This window comes from Hyperolius riggenbachi, chromosome 2, assembly GCF_040937935.1.
Source record: "Hyperolius riggenbachi isolate aHypRig1 chromosome 2, aHypRig1.pri, whole genome shotgun sequence".
In the NCBI taxonomy this organism is placed as follows: Eukaryota; Metazoa; Chordata; class Amphibia; order Anura; family Hyperoliidae; genus Hyperolius; species Hyperolius riggenbachi.
This window is the reverse complement of record NC_090647.1, coordinates 134,644,628-134,666,790: the sequence shown is the minus strand read 5'-3', so window position 1 is coordinate 134,666,790 and position 22,163 is coordinate 134,644,628. Positions and strand designations below refer to the sequence as shown.

General features: G+C 44.4%; 1 protein-coding gene across 5 annotated transcripts in view; it reads right to left on the bottom strand.

The window, feature by feature from the left end:
* R3HDM2 (R3H domain containing 2) overlaps positions 1-22,163 on the bottom strand; it is a 217,332-nt gene that overhangs the window by 101,075 nt on the left and 94,094 nt on the right. For all 5 annotated transcript variants that reach the window (XM_068267466.1, XM_068267467.1, XM_068267470.1 and 2 more), the window contains 3 exons: positions 18,129-18,319; positions 7,110-7,151; positions 3,487-3,573 (listed from right to left, as the gene is read on the bottom strand). In XM_068267466.1, the coding sequence (XP_068123567.1) occupies positions 3,487-3,573; positions 7,110-7,151; positions 18,129-18,296 (297 nt within the window). In that variant the 5' untranslated portion in view covers positions 18,297-18,319. The remainder of the gene's footprint in view (positions 1-3,486; positions 3,574-7,109; positions 7,152-18,128; positions 18,320-22,163) is intronic.

Here is a 22,163-nt window from a genome sequence, read left to right as displayed (position 1 = left end):
GATTGCTGTAACAATCTGCATGGTGGTGTACTGAAGAACCTTATAGGAGATTATAATGCCTGTGGACTCTTTTTGGACTCTAGCACCAAGGCAAGGAGACTGGAAAATTGGCCACCGTTTTGCACTCTCCAGCAATTTGAAGTTGCCCAATGAAAAGAAATCTCAGAAGACATTGAACAGAGGGTTACTGACAGGTATCAGCAAGGAAAGGGTTACAAAGCCATCATTAAAGTTTAATACACAAACTAGATATTCCCCAGGCTGAGAATCGTATTGGTCGGCCTTGGCCAGGAATCTGTCATATGTACAGCTGTACCAAGTCACCGTTTAAAGAGGAGCGGTCAGCCATACTATCTCAGGAAAAAAAAACAAATATATAAGTAGATAAATACTTGCTCTACTTACATAACAGATGTATTGCACTGTCCATGTTATGATTCCTGTGAATTTTATAAAGGAAAAAGTAGAGAATCCTATTCTAGACAGTTTCCATATATACTGCGACTATTTTGAAGCCAGTCGTGATGTAATATCCGCCCTTAGTCTTCTCTGCCTGATTTACTCGCCCTTCACTATAGAAAGTGCAATGTTTCAGCCTGAGAAATTTGGGCCAATCAGAGAGGAACAGAGGTGTGGGAGGGGGAAACAGGAGGGAAAGAGGCTTCAGCCAATCAAGCTGCATTAGTAAAAGGAATACTATCGATTCACATATTTTTTTCAATCGACACAGGAATTGTTTGGGAAGTGCTGCCAAGTACTGGTGTATACATTTTAGTAGCAACTTCTTTGTTTACTGTTTGCAACTCTGGCTGTGCATTGAAGCAGACACCCCTTCTGCAATTGATTTGTCCCAATATAGCCAAATCCTACACAATAAATTACAGCTTTTGCCTCTGATATTTAACATGAAAAGTAGGAAAATGTGTACACAGCTACTTAGACATTATTTTCACACTGTCATTTTAGAACACTTGGGTATCGATAGTATTCCTTTAAGTCTTAGGGGAAGTAGAGAAGCCAAAAAAATAAATAAAAAAAGACAACCCAGCATGCCCTGCAACTTCTCTTTTGTGTAACAAAATTTTCTGTGTATATAATAAGAGTCATGTAAACTGGGGAATGATAATTTATCAACAAGAAAAGTAATAGTGATTTTAACTTTTGGATTGCCTGATTAGCATCCTTATTACTTGTTAACCAGATAAAAATAAATAATTGATTTTTGATTCTATGCCCGACAGTTAAAAAATAACCTTTATTTATTTTTAAAACTGATCATCATCCCTTGTCTCCACTCCACAGAGCAGCACACACCACTTGACTGCAATTGAGCAGCATTTCTGTATAGAATGTAATCAGAAAGGATGAAGCCGGCACCATCGAGTTGCTCTGTAGTAATTTATTGAAAGACTGTGAATTACTGAATAAATTACTACAGAGCAACTCGATGGTGCCGGCTTCATCCTTTCTGAAGATTTCTGCTCAGGTGGTGCTGGGCTAGCCGAGGCACATCCAAGGGTTGGTGCATCTCTACATCTTTGTTCCTGTATAGAATGTAATGGCAAAACTTTCACCTTAGCAAGAATTGCTACGAGCAACGGAAGTGTAAAGTGGGTTGTAATACCCAAAAATAAAAACTGCCAAAAATAAAGACCCAAATACAGTTAGGTCCATAAATATTTGGACAAAGACAATTTTCAAAATTCTTTACTGGCAATGACAGCCTGAAGTTGAACTCATGGACATCACCAGATGTTGGTTTTCCTCCTTTTAAATGCGCTGCCAGGCCTTTACTGCAGCGGCTTTCAGTTACTGTTTGTGGGCCTTTCTGTCTTCAACAAGTGAAATGCATGCTTAATTGGGTTAAGCATAGCCGGCCTTTGACCTGAGCGACTAGAGCGGTGCCGGCTTCCAAAGGGGCACATATAGCTTGTTGCATATTCTGAGGGCATCTACACCTGGCTACGTATACTGGAGGCACCTACGCCTGGCTACCTATGGGGGGGATGGAGACCTTCAACGGACTTCCTATACTGGAGGCACCTATGCTTGGCAACCTATATTGAGGGCACCTACACATGAGACCCTATACTGGGGGCACCTATACCTGGCTACCTACCTATACTGAGCCTGAGGGCTCTTTTGGGGGGGTGCTATAACGCGTGTTGCAAATTGACGGTGCTGTGTTTTCATTGTAAGGGAGGGGGGGGGGGCGCTAACTGTTTTACTGAATGTTTTTATTATTTTTTCTGAAAGGTTCTAGCCTTTATTTTTAAGGGTATTCAGGATAATGCACGCTTTCCATCGATTTGTAGTTATTAATAGTATTTTTTCTATTATACATATGTGACGTGTCACGGAGTGGTATGCTGTGGTAGTGGTATGATGTGGTATGCTTTGGATAACCAGCTGCTCCACGCCTTCTCCAGTTTTTTTCTTGCCATCATTCTGGTAGAGGTTGATCTTGGTTTCATCTGTCTAAAGAATGTTTTTCCAGGACTGTGCTGGCTTTTTTAGATGTTCTTTAGCAAAGTCCAATATAGCCTTTTTATTCGTAATGCTTATGAGTGGATTGCACCATGCAGTGCACCCCTTTCTTTCAGTCTTCTATTACTTGTAGACTTGGCTACTGATACACCTATGCCCTGGAGAATGTTGTTCACTTGGTTGGCTGTTATAAAGGGGTTTCTCTTCACCATGGAAACGATTCTGCGATCATCCACCACTGTTTTCCGTTGACATCCAGGTCTTTTTGCACTGCGGAGTTCACACCACGGTTTGCTTTCTTTCTCATGATGTACCAAACTCTTGGATGTTTTTTTTTTCCTGTTTTTGCAGCTTTAGGATGTTTTTTTCACCTGCATTGAGAGCTCCTTTGACCTCAGAACTCTCTCTGTGCGCCATCGTCGATCACCTCCGCGTGGTCTGGACGTGCAGGCGCAGTTGAAGACGATCTGGAGGTCATCCTGCACACTGTCAGGGACCGGGTGTCAGCAGCTGAGAGCGGAGCTCCAGCGAGGGACACAGCGGCTGCCAGGGGCTGGAAGAAGCGTCTGGTAAGTAGTACTGGGGGTAGCATTAGTTGCTTGATGATTCCTTTAAGGTAGAGCTGAGCTCAGAACTTTGTCTCTGCTCTAAAAGATTTCCAACAGCATAATATCCTTTAAAGAAAAACATTTCTATGTTACTGCTGATACAAATCCTGCAATTAATCTGCAGTGTGTCTATTTCCTGCTTTTATGGCAGTAGACATAGGGTTAACATCCTGTATTTACAAATTAGCTGCTCTGCTGTGGCAGCCAGCTGACAACAGAGATCAAATTACAACTTTTGATTTGTCACAGATGAGGGGGAATTACACAAAGTACAAGCCACAGATCAATTATTAATAAAGACATTTGTAATTTGTAATTATCCAAGTTTAAATACATTTATTTGAACGAAAAAAAATAAGCATAATACAAGAACTTTTATATGCAATGTTACCTGAGGTTCCAAAGGCCCATCCACAAATGGTCCAGATGACTCTTCACACACAGCTAAGCTTCTTACCAACTTTAACTTTGAGTTTGACTGTAGAGTAAAAAGAGATATTTGAATTAATCAGGTGCAAGAGAAACATTTTAAATCTGCTCAATTTCAATCACTGTTCTGGAAATATGCTGGAAAGATCGTGTACAGACATGCTGCTTGGCAGTGTGTTCTTGTTTATGGAAGGGAGAGGAGGATGAAAGAGAAAAGCAGACCGATCCAACATGACAGACCTACGTCAGTCAGTGACCATATGAACTCACGCTAGATTTTCAAATTTTCACAGTTAACAAAATTCTAGTGTGTGAACCTAGATTAACCTTTTGGGGACCACATTTTGTAAATCCTACGCTGCATTTTTTTTCACGGTGGCTGTCTAAGCTTGGTGCGGCATAGGATTTACGCCACCTGCCATTTTCGCTCCCGACGCGATCGTGCGCACCCCGACAGGGGAGATTAAGCTGCATATGACAGCTGACATCTCCCCTCAGTGATCAGGAGCCATCGCGATTGGCTCCAGATCACGTGATCACTTCGATTGCCGGCGGATCGTAGTGATCGCTAACAGAGCAGCTGCGGTCTGAGGGGAAGAAGAGGATCCACTCACCTTCCTGACGTTCCCCCGGCGATCGTCGCTCCCCTCCACTCTGGAAGGCATCCCCGCTCAATCTGCATTAACTGTCGGGTCCTGGCTTGATGACATCATCAAGCCGTGACCCGGAACTTAACAGCAGTGCGAGCGAGGATGCCGGCCAGAGTGGAGGGGGCTAGAGCTGCTCATCGTTGGAGCCAGGGAGGCGTGTAAAGGCTGCTGGCAATACGGGGACACATTCCCAGCCATCTATAGTGGGGATCCGGCTGCCTGAGCCCGGCCCCTCCCCCCCCCCCCCCGCATGTAAAATGGCCTGGTTATTATCAGATCTGACAAGATTAGGTGCATGTTTGGTTCTGGTGTGATTCAGACACTTTTGCTGCCAAATAGATCAGCAGGGCTGCCAGGCAACTGGTATTGGTAAAAGAAAATAAATTTAGCAGCCTCCATATCACTCTCACTACAGTTAGCCTTTATGGTACACACCACAGAATTTTGTGTTCGATAGTTGGTTCGATGGATAATTTCCAACATGTCCGATATTATTTCCAATAGTTTTTCTGGTCGATTTCTCATAGAAGTGAAAGGAAAATGATAAGAAAAGATAGAAGAATCGAGCGGAAAAGAGATTGAAAAAATGCATCATGTGTACCTAGCATTAGAGTAAAAATGAATCAACTGCCTGATCAATCAATCAGGCATAAAATGAAAGAATTAATTTAGCTGGTTTATCTAGGTAACTGCTCTTCTTTATTTTCTTTTTATGCATGGGGGTCAATATATCTAAATATATGCAAATCCATGTGTATCTGCAGCACTTGACTGGTCTCCAATACCAGTTGCCTGGCTGTCACGCTGAGCTTTAGGCTTTAGTTATGTGTGAGTCACACACCTGTAACAAGCATGCAGCCAGTGGAGGCAAAGCATCTGATTTGCATGCTCATTCCAAGCCAGTGAATTCTAGTATTGGGCCTGGAACCCACTGAAAACAGCAAACGCAAAACGCTACCGCTAGAGTTTTGTCTGAGCGGTTTGCAAGCGGATTCATGCGCGTTTGCGGTCGCGTTTTGCAACATTGTATTTTTTTGCTCAGCGGTTGTGTAGCGTTTTGCGTTTTTATCCTGATTGGTCCTGTGAATTATTTTTAATTTTGTTACAGTGTGCTGAACCGCAAAACGCTAGCAAAACCGCTCAGTTTAAGTTTTGCTGAGCGTTTCTGCTAGCGTTTCAATACTTTACATTGAAGCGCTAACGCTCCCAAAATGCTGCATGTCCTGCGTTTGCGTTTCTGGGAAACGCAAACGCTCCTGTGGAAGTTGCCCCATCCATTTACATCAGCTGAGCGTTTTGGCAAAACGCTAGCGTATCGCAGCGCTGCCAAAATGCTCAAAAAAACGCTCTTGTGGGTTCCAGCCCTTAGGCTAGCTTCCCACTGGGTCAGAGCATTGCATTATACATTAAAAATAACATTTGTGGTGGGGTACAACGTAACAGGGTAAGAAAAATCTGCCCAATGTGCACCTTGACTAAAAAACACTGCACACGACGACGTGTGCAATTTTAGCAACTCACTACATGGTCTGCATTATAGTACCAGATTTTCATTGCAGTGCAACTGATGAGGTGTGAACTGTTCTTACGCTCTGAATTAAACCATGTTACAGTGTGCAAAACAGTGTCTGTTACAAGGCAACGTGTCAATGTGAAAATACCCTCAGATCGAATCTGCTGAGGATTGATGTTCCAGCATGCCGCCTGATCCTAATTTTGATTAGTTTTTGGCTGACATTGCTTAACATTACAGATCAAACAGGACAGTTTGTCGGTGGTCAAAAGGTGCTAATATTGCTACCGTGCAGAGAGGAAGTGCAGCAGAGCAAGCACTCCCTCCTGTGTGCTTCCACCATCTCCTGGTGCCCATACTCTGTGGCACGGCGTGAGTATGTACATCACCAGGGTACAGGCACCAGGAGAGGACAGAAGCACACAGGAGGGAGCGTGTAAGTGATACAGGTAAGGATGACTTCACTCTGCTGTGCTAATACTCTGTAGTTGCCCCACGAGCAGTAATAGCATGGGGGACACTTGAGAGAGCGGCAGTACTATGCATTTTAAATTTCATGCTGAAATCTATTAAAAATTAATGTGCAGTGTGTGGCAGTAATAGATCCCTTTCTGATCAGATGTGGATCAGAGAGGGGGTCTATCTTTTGGGCACATCAGGAGAAAGTCTGCCAGTGTATGGCAGGCATAAAGGTGGCCACTAACAGTCCAATTTCATGCAAAAAAAGCAACTCAAGCAATCAGAAATTTTGATCGGATTGGTTGTAAATAATCTCTGTTGATGGGCACAATCGATTACAAACTATTAAAATTGGATTTTCCAACCAAAATTTGGATTTGCTTGTTGGTCATGATAGTTCGTTGATGTGAACGATATCACTTCCGATCAGAATTTCTTATCGCTTGAACGATTTTTCGCTAGAAATTGGATCGTTAGTGGCCACCTTAAGACAGTTAAACAACTTAGTCTTGGTTCACACATAAATCTGTACATTTCTGGTCCAGTCTTGCATAAGTCTTCTACCAGTTGCGCCTGACTGGATTGGAAGTGTACACCTTTTATGTGCTGTGTGAACACACCCATAGAAAACTGATACAAAATTGACAGCACTGGACTGGAAATGTACAGATTTATGTGTGAACACAGCTATAGAAACATACAAAACTAATGCTAACTGTCAAAAACTGACAGGACACCTTTTTATGTGTAACCCAAGCCTAGAGATACTAGAGTACAGACTTTGTTTAGATTGGAGTTCTCTAATGTGGAATATTCCTCCCTTCCTCAAAAATAAGCAAGTAGCCTTGCGTGGGTCTCTCACTGTCAGAGGGAAGCAGCAAGGCTACATTATTTAGAAAATAAATGAGGATGAAAGCAGTGCAAGTAGCCGAGATGTGGGTGGCATGACTTATACTTGTGTACCTTGGCTCGTTTCCTAGCATGTCCATGGTTTGGAGTCCGCCTCTGCAATTTTCGAATAGGATTTAGAAGGGAAAAAGGTAATGAAAACAATAAGTACACTGGAAAAACAAATACAATGCAGGTTACTAACTACGCAACTTACACATCACTTCCATTAATAAGTGGTACTAAAGGCTGCCATTAATAAAAGAGGAGTATGAAGACACTTCATGCAATGCTAGGATCACATCCAAGTTACAGCATACATGTTTAACAAGTTGTTAACAGCAAACCTGTAACAGATAAAACAAACCTTTTCTTGCAGAAATATACCTAAACCAATCAACTGAATTTTCTTCAAATACGTCTCTGCTTAGAAGATGTGCCTACAGCTCAGTTACAGAGAACCCTGGCACTGCATTCGGCCTGAGGAAGTGGGCTGAGACCCACGAAACACGTTGTCAAGTGCATATTAAAGTTCCTTGTCATTATCTGGCTGTCATCATTGAGGTAAGCCACCTTACCTTTTCTATTTTAAAGAGTAACTGTTAGGCATTAAATGCAAAATTAATTTTCTATTGCAGGCTGTGACAATGTTAAAGAGGATGCTAACCAGGCAAATCAAATCAATCTTACTGTTTTCCAATTAGTTCTCTCCCCATGCCCCCAGGCTCCAAGATGGTACGCAGACTAACACAGACGCAAAAGAGAAGACACATGCTATGCTGTATCAGCCTGATTGGCTGAAGCCTCTGTCACTCACCTCTCTGCGCAGTGATTGGCTGCCTGGTCTCCCCTTGTCTTCGATGGATCTAGCCACTGTTAGAGTGCATGGAGGGGGGCCAGAGGGTATCTTCTGTCACTGTCCTCTGCCCCCTCCTTCAGTGGCATGTCCACGCACCCCCTCTGCCCTTCTGCTGCATTCTCCCTCTTCCCCGTGCTGAATATTGGGGAAGGATAAAGGCGGTGCACACAGACTCCCGGAATAATGGTTCCAGGCGCTGCAGTTCCCCTCCACACTCTCTGCACTGCCGCCGGCGGTAGTGCAGAGAATAGATGGGAATGCCAGCGCTTGGATCCATTTTTAGGAGAGTCTGTGCTAGTCTGTGCTAGCACTTTTGTAGCACTTTTGCTATGGCGATGTTGCACGATTAACGGGAATAAATAAAAAAAAAAAAAAAACCACCACACTTGCCGATTTTTTCGCGGTAGTGTGTAGCGCTTCTATAGCGCTGAAATGCGATCGCCGGGAAATCCCTTGAAAATAGTGCAGGCTACGCGTTTGCATTTTTGGGTGATTTGCAGCAATTAGCGCAAATCGCCCAAGTAAGAACGGGCCCATAGGGTTTCATTGCATTAGCGCTTGAGCGCTTTGCCAAAATCGCCGGCAAAACGCTCAAGTGTGAATGGGCACTCAATGCAGTTTTATCATTTGGGCGCTTCTTGTCCCCCTTTCTGCTTAGAAGATACTGGGAAGACATCTGCAGCCAACTATAGGAGGTTTTTTGCAAACAAATTTCGGAGCCAAAATATCTCCCTCTGATCCAGGGAGCACTTTTTAGAATTGTGGGCATTTAGCTGCGTACGGGATAATTAAGGTCAATGGCTGCTCAGGGAATTTACTATGTAAAAATTATTTGAGGGGGGATACCCAGACAGAAAGAAGAAGAAAGGTTCGTTTGAAACATGTAAACTTTATTAACAAACCATAAAAGTTCCAAGCTCCCATTTTCAACGCAGCCATATATGCTGTATTATTCCAATAAAGATAAAAAATAGATAGATACAAATTGATGGATAATGGTGACAACACTAGTCTGTTTCGGTCCTCAACAGGTCCTTTATCAAGCTTTTGGACATTGGAATATGTTCTTTTTGCAAATATAGTACAGGATATAAGCTTTAAGGTGCCAGAAGCGTGGAACAAGCGATGCCTGCAAAAGGTAGCGGTGCATACTTCTATACTACGTTCATTTACTATAAAACACTAGTGAGGTTGGCGGGAGTAGTTAATATTAGTATCGAAAATTTTATAGCCAATATACTATTAATAACATGATGCTCGCACCAAACTCATCCTGATTCCTTCTCTAACGCTTATCCTCCTACTCCTGCTAAACCTAGCATTAATCCTCCCACACCCGTACGACGTCACAAATTTGTAGTGCACATGCGCAGAGCGATCCTGGCTGCGGGTTCAAGAGCGCCTGTCGCTGGGCATCATCTGTGCTCTGATCACGGACCCTCATGACCTGGAAGTAGCTTTGAGGGGCTAGTAAATCATAATGGACAGAGGTGATGAGCGTGGGGAGCGGTGGGCAGGACGATTGGGGCTACACATGCCTGCTCCCTATTTTTATCCAGTGCTAAGGTATGCTTTAACCTCAATCCATTCTCAAGTCGGAACACTGGGCAATCTCTCTCCGCTATACCTCCTTGGTGCCCTACTGTACACCTTCAGCGTCCGTGTCACCTCTGCCCCCTCACGGTGTCACCGTCCCCGCAGTGTCCCCCTCTGCCTCCACTGTGTCCCTCTGCCCCCCTTTGTGCCTTATTCCATTCCTAGTGATGATTCTAATGTGCTTATTTCGCGTACTCAAAATAAGCAACGTACAATTTTGCTATAACGATTATATGCAATTACGATTTTGAAACTCAATTGATTTCACATAATCCACACAAATCTCCAGTGTTCCAGACTTGGATCAGAATCAGAAAAACTTTATTTGCCAAGTGCGACCAGGTCACAACCGGAATTGCTCGAGGTTACATGGCATAAGACAAAGTAGCAGTAAACAGACATTCAAAACAAGTATCAATACGTTACAGATGAACATAAACATAGTGGTGATAACATTGCACAAACGGGGCACAGAGGCTTGCCCGTGACCCTTGGGGCTTACATATGGGAGGGTGAGAGAGTTCAAGAGAAGGACCGCCTAGGAAAAGAAAGAGTTTCTGTGCCTTGTGGTTTTGGTAAAAATGGTCCTGAGGCGGCCGCCAGAGGGGAGGCGGTTGAAGTAGCGCCTGCCAGGGTGTTCAGTATCCTAAATGCCCTACACCGCAAACGTTTAGTGTGTAGGAGGTCCAGGGATGGCAGAGGTGACCCAATGATCCTCTCTGCAGTGTTGATGACTCTTTGACGTTTCAGCCGGTCACTTACGGAAGCGCCTGCGTAACAGACGACAATGGAGCAGAGTATGGACTCAATAGTGGCCGTGTAGAAACAAGTCAACAGTTTTGGCGGCATACTAAACTTCCTCAGCTGTCTCAGAAAGAACAGTCTCTGCTGAGCCTTCCTCTGGATTAAGCTGGTGTTCTCCCCCCACCGAAGATCATGTGTGATAGTAGTGCCCAAAAACCGAACAATTGACACTCTGGGCACCTCACAGCTCTCTAGGAGGATGGGGTGGGCAAAAAAGGGCGCTTCCTGAAGTCCACAACCATTTCCACTGTTTTTGCTGCGTTAGGAGCAAGTTTGTTGTCTGAGCACCAACTGCAAATGTGTTCAATCTCATTGCGGTAAGCCTGTTCACTGTCGCTGCTGATGAGACTAAGGATGGTGGTGTCATCCGCGAACTTGATGACTAACAGAGTTGGTGGATGAGGAGAAGCTGTTTGTGTACAGGGAAAACAGGAAAGGGGGCAGAACGCACCCTTGCGGGGCACCTGAGTTGGTTATGCTTTCCTGGGAGGAGCAGCTGCAGAGCTTGACAAGTTGCATCCTGTTAGTAAGGAAGTCCATGATCCATGCACAAAGAGTGGGGTTGGAACCGAGTTGTGCAAGGTTAGTGGACCACAGGTTTGCTTTAAAATGTATAAAATGTGTATGTGGAACTCGCTATATAGTATAGTGTATGTACCGCAGCAAAATCAGTTTAAAAAGCTTTTTTTTCTTTGAATTTTTAAAAATAGATTTTCTAACTAAATCTACAAGGTATTTGATTTTTTTTTTAATTGTTCCCATTATCAAGCCATTCTTAACCTCCTTAACAGTTATCACAAGGACAACTCGGGTGGAAAAAACATGCCCGGTACGGTAACCCTGAGCTGAACTCGTGGTAGCCGCCAGGAGGTCTATGCAGAGCAATGCGCGCAGCGAGGTTTTTACTCACCTCCCAGGGGATCCCGACGTCGGCTGCCATTCTTCCTCTCCTCCGAGGATCTGCTTCCCCCTGGTGCGATCACAGACTGTCGTCATGACAACAGCCGGCAAACTCGCTATAGGGTTAGAGTGCCACCCGGAGGATGAAGGGAGTACTGCAGCGCTGGATTGCAGGGAGGTGAGTGCTGGGGTGTGATTGTTTTTCCAGGATTTAGGGTGTCAAAGCATGAAAAAAAAAATGCACCGCTTTTAGACCCTAAAATCCAGAGAGAATCAGACCACCAAGAGGGTTAAGTCAGAGACTATAAATCCAGGGCAAATTTGAACTCCAGTCAAACTCAAGTGCAAGGTTTACATCTGTTCTCTACCCTAAACAACAACTAATTACCCATCAATCACCCCCTATCACCACCTGTCACTTATCAGATCAGACCCTAATCTGTCCCTTGCGTGCACCCAATCACCTGCCTGCACGCTCAGACTGCCCTCAGACCCCCCCTTATCAATTCGCCAGTGCATTATTCACATCTGTTCATCCCTGTAATAACCCACTGATCACCTGTCAATCACCCCTTGTCACTGCCACCCATCAATCAGCCCCTAACCTGCCCCTTGCGGGCAATTTGATCACCCACCCACACCAGTAGATCGCTCACAGATCAGACGTCAGATCACCTCCCAAGATCATTGTTTACATCTGTTCTCTACCCTAAACACCCACTAATTACCCATCAATCACCCCCTGTCACTGCTACCCATCAGATTAGACCCCTATCTGCCCCTAGGGCACTCAATCACCCGCCCACACCCTCAGAACGCCCTCAGACCCCAGCCCTGATCACCTCGCCAGTGCATTGCTTGCATCTATTCCCCCCTCTAATCACACCATGAGACACCCATCAATCACCTCCTGTCACCCCCTAGCACACCTACCCATCAGATCAGGCCCTAATTTGCCCCGTGTGGGCTCCTGATCACTCGGCCAAACCCTCAGATCCCCCTCAGACCCCCTTCCGATCACCTACCCAGTGCATTGATTGCATCCATTTTCCCCTCTAACCACCCCCTGAGACACCCATCAATCACCTCCTGTCACCCCCCTAGCACTCCTATCCATCAGATCAGGCCCAATACAACCTGCCATCTAAAAGGCCAACCTGCTTATGACCGGTTCCACAAAATTCGCCCCCCATAGACCACCTGTCATCAAAATTTGCAGATGCTTATACCCCTGAACAGTCATTTAGAAACATTTGGTTTCCAGACTACTCACGGTTTTGGGCCCGTAAAATGCCAGGGCGGTATAGGAACCCCACATGTGACCCCATTTTAGAAAAAAAGACCCCAAGGTATTCTGTTAGGTGTATGACGAGTTCATAGAAGATTTTATTTTTTGTCAAAAGTTAGCGGAAATTGATTTTTATTGTTTTTTTTCCACAAAGTGTCATTTTTCACTAACTTGTGACAAAATAAAATCTTCTATGAACTCGCCATACACCTAACGGAATACCTTGGGGTGTCTTCTTTCTAAAATGGGGTCACTTGTGGGGTTCCTATACTGCCCTGGCATTTTAGGGGCCCTAAACCATGAGGAGTAGTCTAGAAAACAAATGCCTCAAAATGACCTGTGAATAGGACGTTGGGCCCCTTAGCGCACCTAGGCTGCAAAAAAGTGTCACACGTGGTATCACCGTACTCAGGAGAAGTAGTATAATGTGTTTTGGGGTGTATTTTTACACATACCCATGCTGGGTGGGAGAAATCTCTCTGTAAATGGACAATTGTGTGTAAAAAAAAAAAAAAAATCAAACAATTGTCATTTACAGAGATATTTCTCCCACTCAGCATGGGTATGTGTAAAAATACACCCCAAAACACATTATACTACTTCTCTTGAGTACGGCGGTACCACATGTGTGGCACTTTTTTACACCCTAAGTGCGCTAAGGGGCCCAAAGTCCAATGAGTACCTTTAGGATTTCACAGGCAATTTTGCGACATTTGGTTTCAAGACTACTCCTCATGGTTTAGGGCCCCTAAAATGCCAGGGCAGTATAGGAACCCCACAAATGACCCCATTCTAGAAAGAAGACACCCAAAGGTATTCCGTTAGGAGTATGGTGAGTTCATAGAAGATTTTATTTTTTGTCACAAGTTAGCGGAAAATTACACTTTGTGAAAAAAACAATTAAAATCAATTTCCGCTAACTTGTGACAAAAAATAAAATCTTCTATGAACTCACCATACTCCTAACAGAATACCTTGGGGTTTCTTTCTAAAAATGGGGTCATTAGTGGGGTACCTATACTGCCCTGGCATTTTAGGGGACCTAAACCGTGAGAAGTAGTCTTGAAACAAAAATGACCTGTGAAATCCTAAAGGTACTCATTGGACTTTGGGCCCCTTAGCGCAGTTAGGGTGCAAAAAAGTGCCACACATGTGGTATCGCCGTACTCAGGAAAAGTAGTATAATGTGTTTTGGGGTGTATTTTTACACATACCCATGCTGAGTGGGAGAAATATCTCTGTAAATGGACAATTGTGTGTAAAAAGAAAAATCTAAAATAGTCGTTTACAAAGATATTTCTCCCACCCAGCATGGGTATGTGTAAAAATACACCGCAAAACACATTATACTACTTCTCCTGAGTACGGCAATACCCCATGTGTGGCACTTTTTGCAGCCTAACTGCGCTAAGGTGCCCAAAGTCCAATGAGCACCTTTAGGCTTTACAGGGGTGCTTACAATTAGGCACCCCCAAAATGCAAGGACAGTAAACACACCCCACAAATTAACCCATTTTGGAAAGTAATTCAATCCAAGGACCGCACTCACGTCAGAGGGTATGCTGGTGCCGGGCCCCAAGGCCATAAGTCACAGTAGTCATGAAGGAGTCCGCACACAGACTTCACGGAGCAATTTCCATCAATTTATTGTCCCATCACATGTGTGTAGATACATAGTCTGACCTGCATAGGCCGACGATCGTTTCGGGGCCACTCAGGGTCCCCTTTATCAAGGCAGATAGCAGCAAAGACAAATACATGTATTTGTCTTTGCTGCTATCTGCCTTGATAAAGGGGACCCTGAGTGGCCCCGAAACGATCGTCGGCCTATGCAGGTCAGACTATGTATCTACACACATGTGATGGGACAATAAATTGATGGAAATTGCTCCGTGAAGTCTGTGTGCGGACTCCTTCATGACTACCATTTTGGAAAGTAGACACTTCAAGGTATTCAGAGAGGAGCATAGTGAGTACGTGGCAGATTTCATTTTTTTTGTCGCAAGTTAGCAGAAATGGAAACTTTTTTATTTTTTCTTTTTTGTCACAAAGTGTCATTTTCCGCTAACTTGTGACAAAAAATAAAATCTTCTATGAACTCACCATGCCTCAGTGAATACTTTGGGATGTCTTCTTTCCAAAATGGGGTCATTTGGGGGGTATTTATACTATCCTGGAATTCTAGCCCCTCATGAAACATGACAGGTGGTCAGAAAAGTCATAGATGCTTCAAAATGGGAAATTCACTTTTTGCACCATAGTTTGTAAACGCTATAACTTTTACCCAAACCAATCAATATAGGCTGAATGGGTTTTTTTTTTTTTATCAAAAACATGTTTGTCCACATTTTTCGTGCTGCATGTATACAGAAATTTTACTTTATTTGAAAAATGTCAGCACAGAAAGTTAAAAAAATCATTTTTTTGACAAAATTCATGCCTTTTTTGATGAATATAATAAAAAGTAAAAATCGCAGCAGCAATCAAATAGCACCAAAAGAAAGCTTTATTAGTGACAAGAAAAGGAGGTAAAATTCATTTAGGTGGTAGGTTGTATGAGCGTGCAATAAACCGTGAAAGCTGCAGTGGTCTGAATGGAAAAAAAGGGTCTGGTCCTTAAGGGGGGTAAAGCCTACGGTCCTCAAGTGGTTAAGAGGAAATAAATATGGCAGCCTCCGTATACCTCTTACTTCAGTTCCCCTTTAAGTCCAGTAGAGGTCAGTATATCACATTGTAGATTGTAGTTTGCTCCTAATTTATAGTATACATTAAAAGTAGTTCAGCATATGGCTGTATCAACACATGCTGCACTTTTAATGATTACAAGTAAAACTACAATATGGTGTGCTGACATCCACTGGACTTCTCTATTATCATAGGTGGTGTGGCTTACCACCCTGGTAAAGACTTAGATACTACTGAGATGGGATTCTGGACCAGTTGATACATCAACTGTCATGTGAACACGGCCAAGGATGTTGATGTTGATGTAGTGAGATATATGCATATGTGGATACTATGTGTTCTACCCATCAGTCGAAGGAAGGAAGAATTTTCTGAGCGATGTGCATTCTCAACACAGGTTTCTATGAACTATATGCTCAGAATAACTGAACAGGTGAAAGTCCTCCTAACTCAAAGGGCAACTGAAGCAAGAGGGATATGGAGGCTGCCATATTTATTTCCTTTTAAAGTGGCACGCCACTTAAGTCAACTAAAAAAAATGAGTTTTACTCACCTGGGGGTTCCCTCAGCCCCCTGCAGCTGACCGGTGCCCACGAAGAGTCGGTCTGATCCCCCTGGACCCGCCGGCGGCCACTGATTATTTCGCCGTCAGCCGCCAACAGGCTGGGAACGATTCTTCGCGCTCCCAGCCACAATAGCACCCCCTATACCGCTATTGTGGCCTTCCTTGCAATCAATGCACTGGGGAGGTGATCGGAAGGGGGTCTGAGGGGGATCTGTGGGTTTGGCTGAGTGATCAGGAGCCCACACGGGTCAAATTAGGGCCTGATTTGATGGGTAGGTGTGCTAGGGGGTGACAGGAGGTGATTGATGGGTGTCTCAGGGTGTGAATAGAGGGGGGAATAGATGCAAGCAATGCACTGGGGAGGTGATCGGGGGTATCTGAGGGCAATCTGAGGGTGTGGGCCGGTCATTGGGTGCCCGCAAGGGGCAGATGAGGGTCTGATCTGATGGGTATGATGGGTAGCAGTGACAGGTGGTGACAGGGGGTGATTGATGGGTGATTAGAGGGGAGAAAAGATGTAAATAATGCACTGGGGAGGTAATCAGAGGGGTCTGGGGGGCTATCTAAGGGTGTGGGCGGGTGATTGGGTGCCCGCAAGGAGCAGATTATGGTCTGATCTGATGGGCAGCAGTGACAGGTAGTGACAGGGGGTGACGGGGTGATTGATAGGTGATCAGTAGGTGATTACAAGGGAGAATATATGCAAGCAATGCACTGGCGAGTTGATCAGAGCAGGTCTGGGGGGCTATCTGAGGGTGTGGGCGGGTGATTGGTTGCCCGCAAAGGACAGATTGGGGTCTGATCTGATGGGTAGCAGTGACAGGTGGTGACAGGGTGATTGATGGGTGATTAGTGGGTGTTTAGAGGAGAGAACAGATGTAAACAACGCACTTGGGAGGTGATCTGACGGCGGGTCTGCGGGCGATCTGAGGGTTTGGGTGGGTGATTGGGTGCCCGCAAGGGGCAGGTTAGGGTCTGATCTGATGGGTAGCAGTGACAGGGGGTGATTGACAGGAGATTATAGGGGAGGATAGATGTATACAGTACACGGGGGGGGGGGGGGGGGGTGATAAGGAGCCCCCAGGGTGCAGTTAAGGGGTTAATCTAAAAAATAGCATTGACAGATAGTGACAGGGAGTGATTGATGGGTGATTAGGTGGAAACAGGGGTCTGAGTGGGTGGGCGGGGGTCTGAGGGGTGCTGTGGGCGATCAGAGGGCAGGGGGGGCAGATTGGGTGCAGACTAGGGTGGCTGCAGCCTGCCCTGGTAGTCCCTTGATCACTGGGACCACCAGGGCAGGAGGCAGCCTGTATAATAAACTTTGTATACATTACAAAGCATATTATATGCTTGTAATGCGGCGAACGAGGGGTTAACAACCCGCCGGCGCTTCCGAACGGCCGGCGGGTTGATGTCGCGGGTGGGCGGAGCCTATTGCCGGTGGATGCGCGTGCATCACAACGCGCGATCCCCGGCACGAAAGACTCCCAGGACCCAACGCCCATCGGCGTTACGTGGTCCTGGGCATGCCACTTTGTCGCCGCCCATAGGTAGTGGGCGGCCGGCAAGTGGTTAAGTTGCTAAAGAGATCACCCCATCCTATCGAGCATACAAGAGTTCATGAAAACCTATACCAATTTGGCAGATAGACTAAAAACATCAGAAGCGGACATAAAATTCACTAAACAAATACAACAGAGTCAAAATTATAAGTTTCGACTTGCCTGCCAAGTCCATAAAGGGGGGCGGGCAGGGTACATGGAATCTCAGATCACAGGAAGAGATTCCTGCAAAGGATTTGCTAACCCTTACCAAGTGAGGGCTGTAATATAGCCCCTGACAAGCAATACATACACTGAGACCAGGCAACAGAAAACTGAACACTGCATAATGTGAACAGACCCTAAATGTTACCTTACTGCATTTCTGCAAAAAAAAAAAGCTTTCAAACCAGGACAACTTTGACAATGTACAGCAAAGTGATAAATCGCAAAGGGTTAAAACAAAAACTTAAGATACCTGCTACTGAAATTTCCCATATGACCAAATATAAATAACTGAATATTATGCATTTGTTGCTGTAATACTAATGAGAAATAATTAGATCTACAGTGAAATATCAAAGGAGTAATAGAATGCCTTTGTGATGTGCGATACTGCATACACAATTGAGATTGCAGGTTAACATTCAATAAGACTGGGACATTAAGTGGCCAACAGGTGAAAGGAGTCTAGCTGAGTTAACAAGACACAGGAGATGGCACAGAACAAAGTTATTATTAAAGCAAAGTCAACCACAGTGGAATTCTAAACCTTTACTGAATGTGGGGCAGACATCTTATCAAATGTAACAAAGAAAGCAAGCAGGAAGGAGGAAAATAAATAATTGATAGAAACCTGTGGCTCTTGGCGTGAATTTGGCTCATCTGATTCTGGTTCCTCTTTACTTGGTGACCGTGACACAGCCTTGCTTCTGTTCACGGACTCTTCCACCAGACGTTTTTCTGACTCTTTCATGATCTCAAGGTTTTCCTGGGTTGTGTGGCCATGGGACATCTTCAGCATAGTACAAAACAAATGGTAACAACCTACATGAAAAATAAAGATTTGGAACCATTAATTCATAAAAACGTAACTGTCAAGTATAAAAATCAAATTCATCTGACAAATTGTGTTGGCATAGGTTTCTATTTTACTGCCTGAAACCCCACAGCATTTTCAGAAATACTAAAAAGCATACATCTCACATCAGGAATGAGGAACTTCAGATTTAGAAGTGTAAGGGCCCGTTTCCACTAGTGCGGTGCGGAATCGCCGCATATCACCGCTGACAAAATCGCATGCGGATGCGATTCCGCATGCGTTCTTTGCCGCGATTTCGCATGCAATTTCGCATAGGCAGGGTATATGCGATTTTAACCATGTCACTGCCTGTGTCAATTTACATTACTTTCAATGCGAAATCGCACGCAAAAACGCGGGAAAAACGCATGCAAAAAACGCATGCGATTTCCCTATTAAATACATTGCCTGCGATTCGCCTGCATTCCACACGCAGGCGAATTCTGCAGGGTCTACCGTGCAGAAAAATCCTGCACATAAAAACGCAAATGAAAAATGACAAGTGGAAACAGTCCCATCCACTTGTATTGCCTATGCGAATCCGCATGCGTTGTCTGCATGCGAATTCGCGCTAGTGGAAACGGGCCCTAAGTGTAAGAGGAGAGAACATGGCATGGAGCAAATTTAAAGAGGCGGTCCCTCACATACTTCGAGACCCTGGAAGGACCTCAACTCCCAGAACAAGCTTTCATAGTTATTCTATAATTTTTTTTCTCAAGAACAATTTTTATTTTTTTTGTTGGGAAATTGAAAACGATAAACTGTCACTACATTTCAAAAAAGAAACAGACATCAGAAATACAGTTGTGCATATCAGGAAACAACCGCTACAGGGAAGGAAAATTAGAACAAGGGACACTTTCTACGGAGGGCCAACCAACATGATTCACAGATGCAAAGAAGCCCATGCAGACCCTGGGTCCCAGACCTCACAAAATTTGTGGAATCTAGTAGACAGGGAGGCGTTAACTTTTTCATGATATATAAGAAATTAACCTTCCTTAACAGGAGCGGGCACAAAGTAGAGGGAGCCTTCCAAAAAGAGGGCAACATGGCCTAAGCATTGCATACCTGGCAGACAAAGATTTTTGGAACTCATTGCATGACTGAGGGTTTATGAAAAAGTGTAACCCAGGGAACCTTCTCCACTGGGATCTGCAAGGCCTCCAAAATGAAATCTAAACTCACGTCAAAGAACATATTGATCGGCGGGCATGCAGCTGTTCAGTCCTTCCACCCAAACACCTAAAACACAAATTGTTAGGCAGAAGACCGTACTTAAAGAGCTTGGTAGGAGTACAGTATCAATCATAATACATATTGTAAGCACTTTCCCTAAAGCCGCATCTACACACGTAGATGCGGCTCCGATCCGGCGGCTCGATTAGCCGCCGGATCGCCTCTTCCGCGTCCCCGCTCGTGCGCCGGATTAGATTCCCCGCTCGTCCCCGCTTATCTTCCGCTCAATTCCCTGCCATTGTCCCCTTGCGGGGAGCGAGCAGGGAATCGGCAAAAGAAAGATCCGTCCTGTCGGATCTTATCAATCGAGCCGCATCAGCGGCTCGATTGATAAGGAGGATCGGAGCCGCATCTAATCGTGTAGATGCGGCTTAACACCACAATTAGTAGAGGCTTTGCCCATCCCTTCAAACACTGATTCCCAATCCTCAGTTTTGAGATTTCGCCTTTCTTTGCACTTTGTAATTGGGGTGGGAATATTCTATAATTTTTATAATTGTCATTTAGCTATGTTCCTAAATGAATAGGGAAGAACCCACAACAGGCTATTAATTCTGGCTTGCAAGCAAATTTGTTATAAATTGTATGCAAATTGGAACTAGACCAATCTAAATCAGGAAGTGCATTTTACTGACCCAATTCCAAGCTACAGGTAGACCTCGACTAACGAATACCCGAATTACAAAAGACCCGCCAATACAAACTGCATGGATTCTGTGTTTCCATGGGACAAGTCCCCCTAATTTTTTTTTCAAATTAGACTTGTAGAAAATCAATTTTAAAAAATTCAAAGAAAAAATGGCTTTCAAACTTGTATAAGCAGGTGCAGAGGGGACACAGAGGGGGACACTGGAGGCACAGGGGGGCACAGAAAAGGTACAAGGGATAGAGAAGGCACACAGTGTTCCGACTTAAGAATAGATTCAGGTTAAGAACGAACCTACAGTCCCATTCTCATTCGTTAACTGGGGACTACCTGTACATACAATTTGCATGTCAGCCAGAATTATGAGCATCATACTAACCAGGTCTACTATTAAGTGGCCATATTAAAGGGGACCTTCAGAAACAGAAACATACGTTATGTTAATTAAAATAAGGTAGGATAGTTAAGATAGGTAATATAACCTCTTACCCACCCTGTTTTAAAAGAACGGGGGAAGCCCTAAAGGAAATCCAGTTCAGAACGGCGGCGATCAGAAGGGTGGGAGGGAGAGAGGAGGAAGGGGAGAATTATGTAGCTAGTGCTAGGCTAGCTACATGATAGGAAAAAAAAAATTGAAACGCCCAGCAGGTTAAAGAAACACCTTTTCAGTGCTGCTGAGTAGATTTTAGTCTGGAGGTTCACTTTAAAGTAGGATGAAATTAAATTTGCTTGATGTCAAATACAATATAATCTCATTATAGTAAACGCCAAGGGACCAGGAGAAGTGGTTTACGAGATCAGAAATTGTCACTTAAAAAAGCCTACCTGCTGGGGACTTTTTAAGCTTAGCTCAGGAAGCGGATTCCTAATGTTAAAAATAGGATCTGCCTCAACTAGTTAAAAAAATGAATCCTCTTGCCACACTACGACTGGTTGGTCCAGAGACCAACCGGGAAAATGTATGGAATGAAAAGCTATGAGAGCGGACTGTGTCAGTTCTCGCTAGTCTAGTCATCGTGTCCGCTTTGCTCGATTTGATCGCCACCGTGACTCCTCCAATCAGTCCCAGGACACAGATCGGATCCAGGCAGAAGCATGGGGATCCCCAAAGGATTGCAAAAGACCAATGGGAATCCTCAGCAACAGGGAGGATTCTCAGTGGTTAATGGTAGACCAATGAAAATTCTTCCTGTTGCTAGCTAGAATTAGCCTATTGTCTCTTATAGGGAACCCCATGCCACCTCTGGCCGCCAGGCTGTATACCAAGGGACCGAGCGGAGGCGGGACACAACTGGCAATACAGATGTAATTGACCTGGAACATGTAATATAATAATCCAAACATTAGTATAGCGCTTTTCTACTGTCGCACTCAAGAGCTGCCACTGGGACGCACTCAAAAGGCCACCCTGCAGTGTTATGGAGCCTTGCCTTAAAACTCCTTACTGAATAGGTACTGACTCTAGCCCGATTTGAACCCTGGTCTCTCATCTCAAAGGCAGAGCCCTTAACCAGTACACTATCTTGAAGCAGATGGGCGGACACACTGCGGACGGTGAAGACTGCTACCCACTGCTCAATAGTAGAATATCAGTAATTTTATAGATATTTCACTAGTAGCCTTTTCTGGCACCCAAATTACCTTATCAGCCATTTTCCATGTATATTCATCAAATATATTCACAAAGTTGCTTGCACTCATAACAATAACTGTACAGTGCATTTTGAAGCAAATAAAACAACCAAAAAATATTGTTTATATTGTATGTTCAAATCCAGGGTTGTCCAAATGTAAAGCATTTATCCACATGTTGCAGTATGAATGATGCATGACTTGACAACAAATCTGATTTACTAACAACGTCAAAAAGTGGAAACGGTAAGAAGGGGGAACAACTGAATACCTAGAAGTTTTCATCAAGTCAA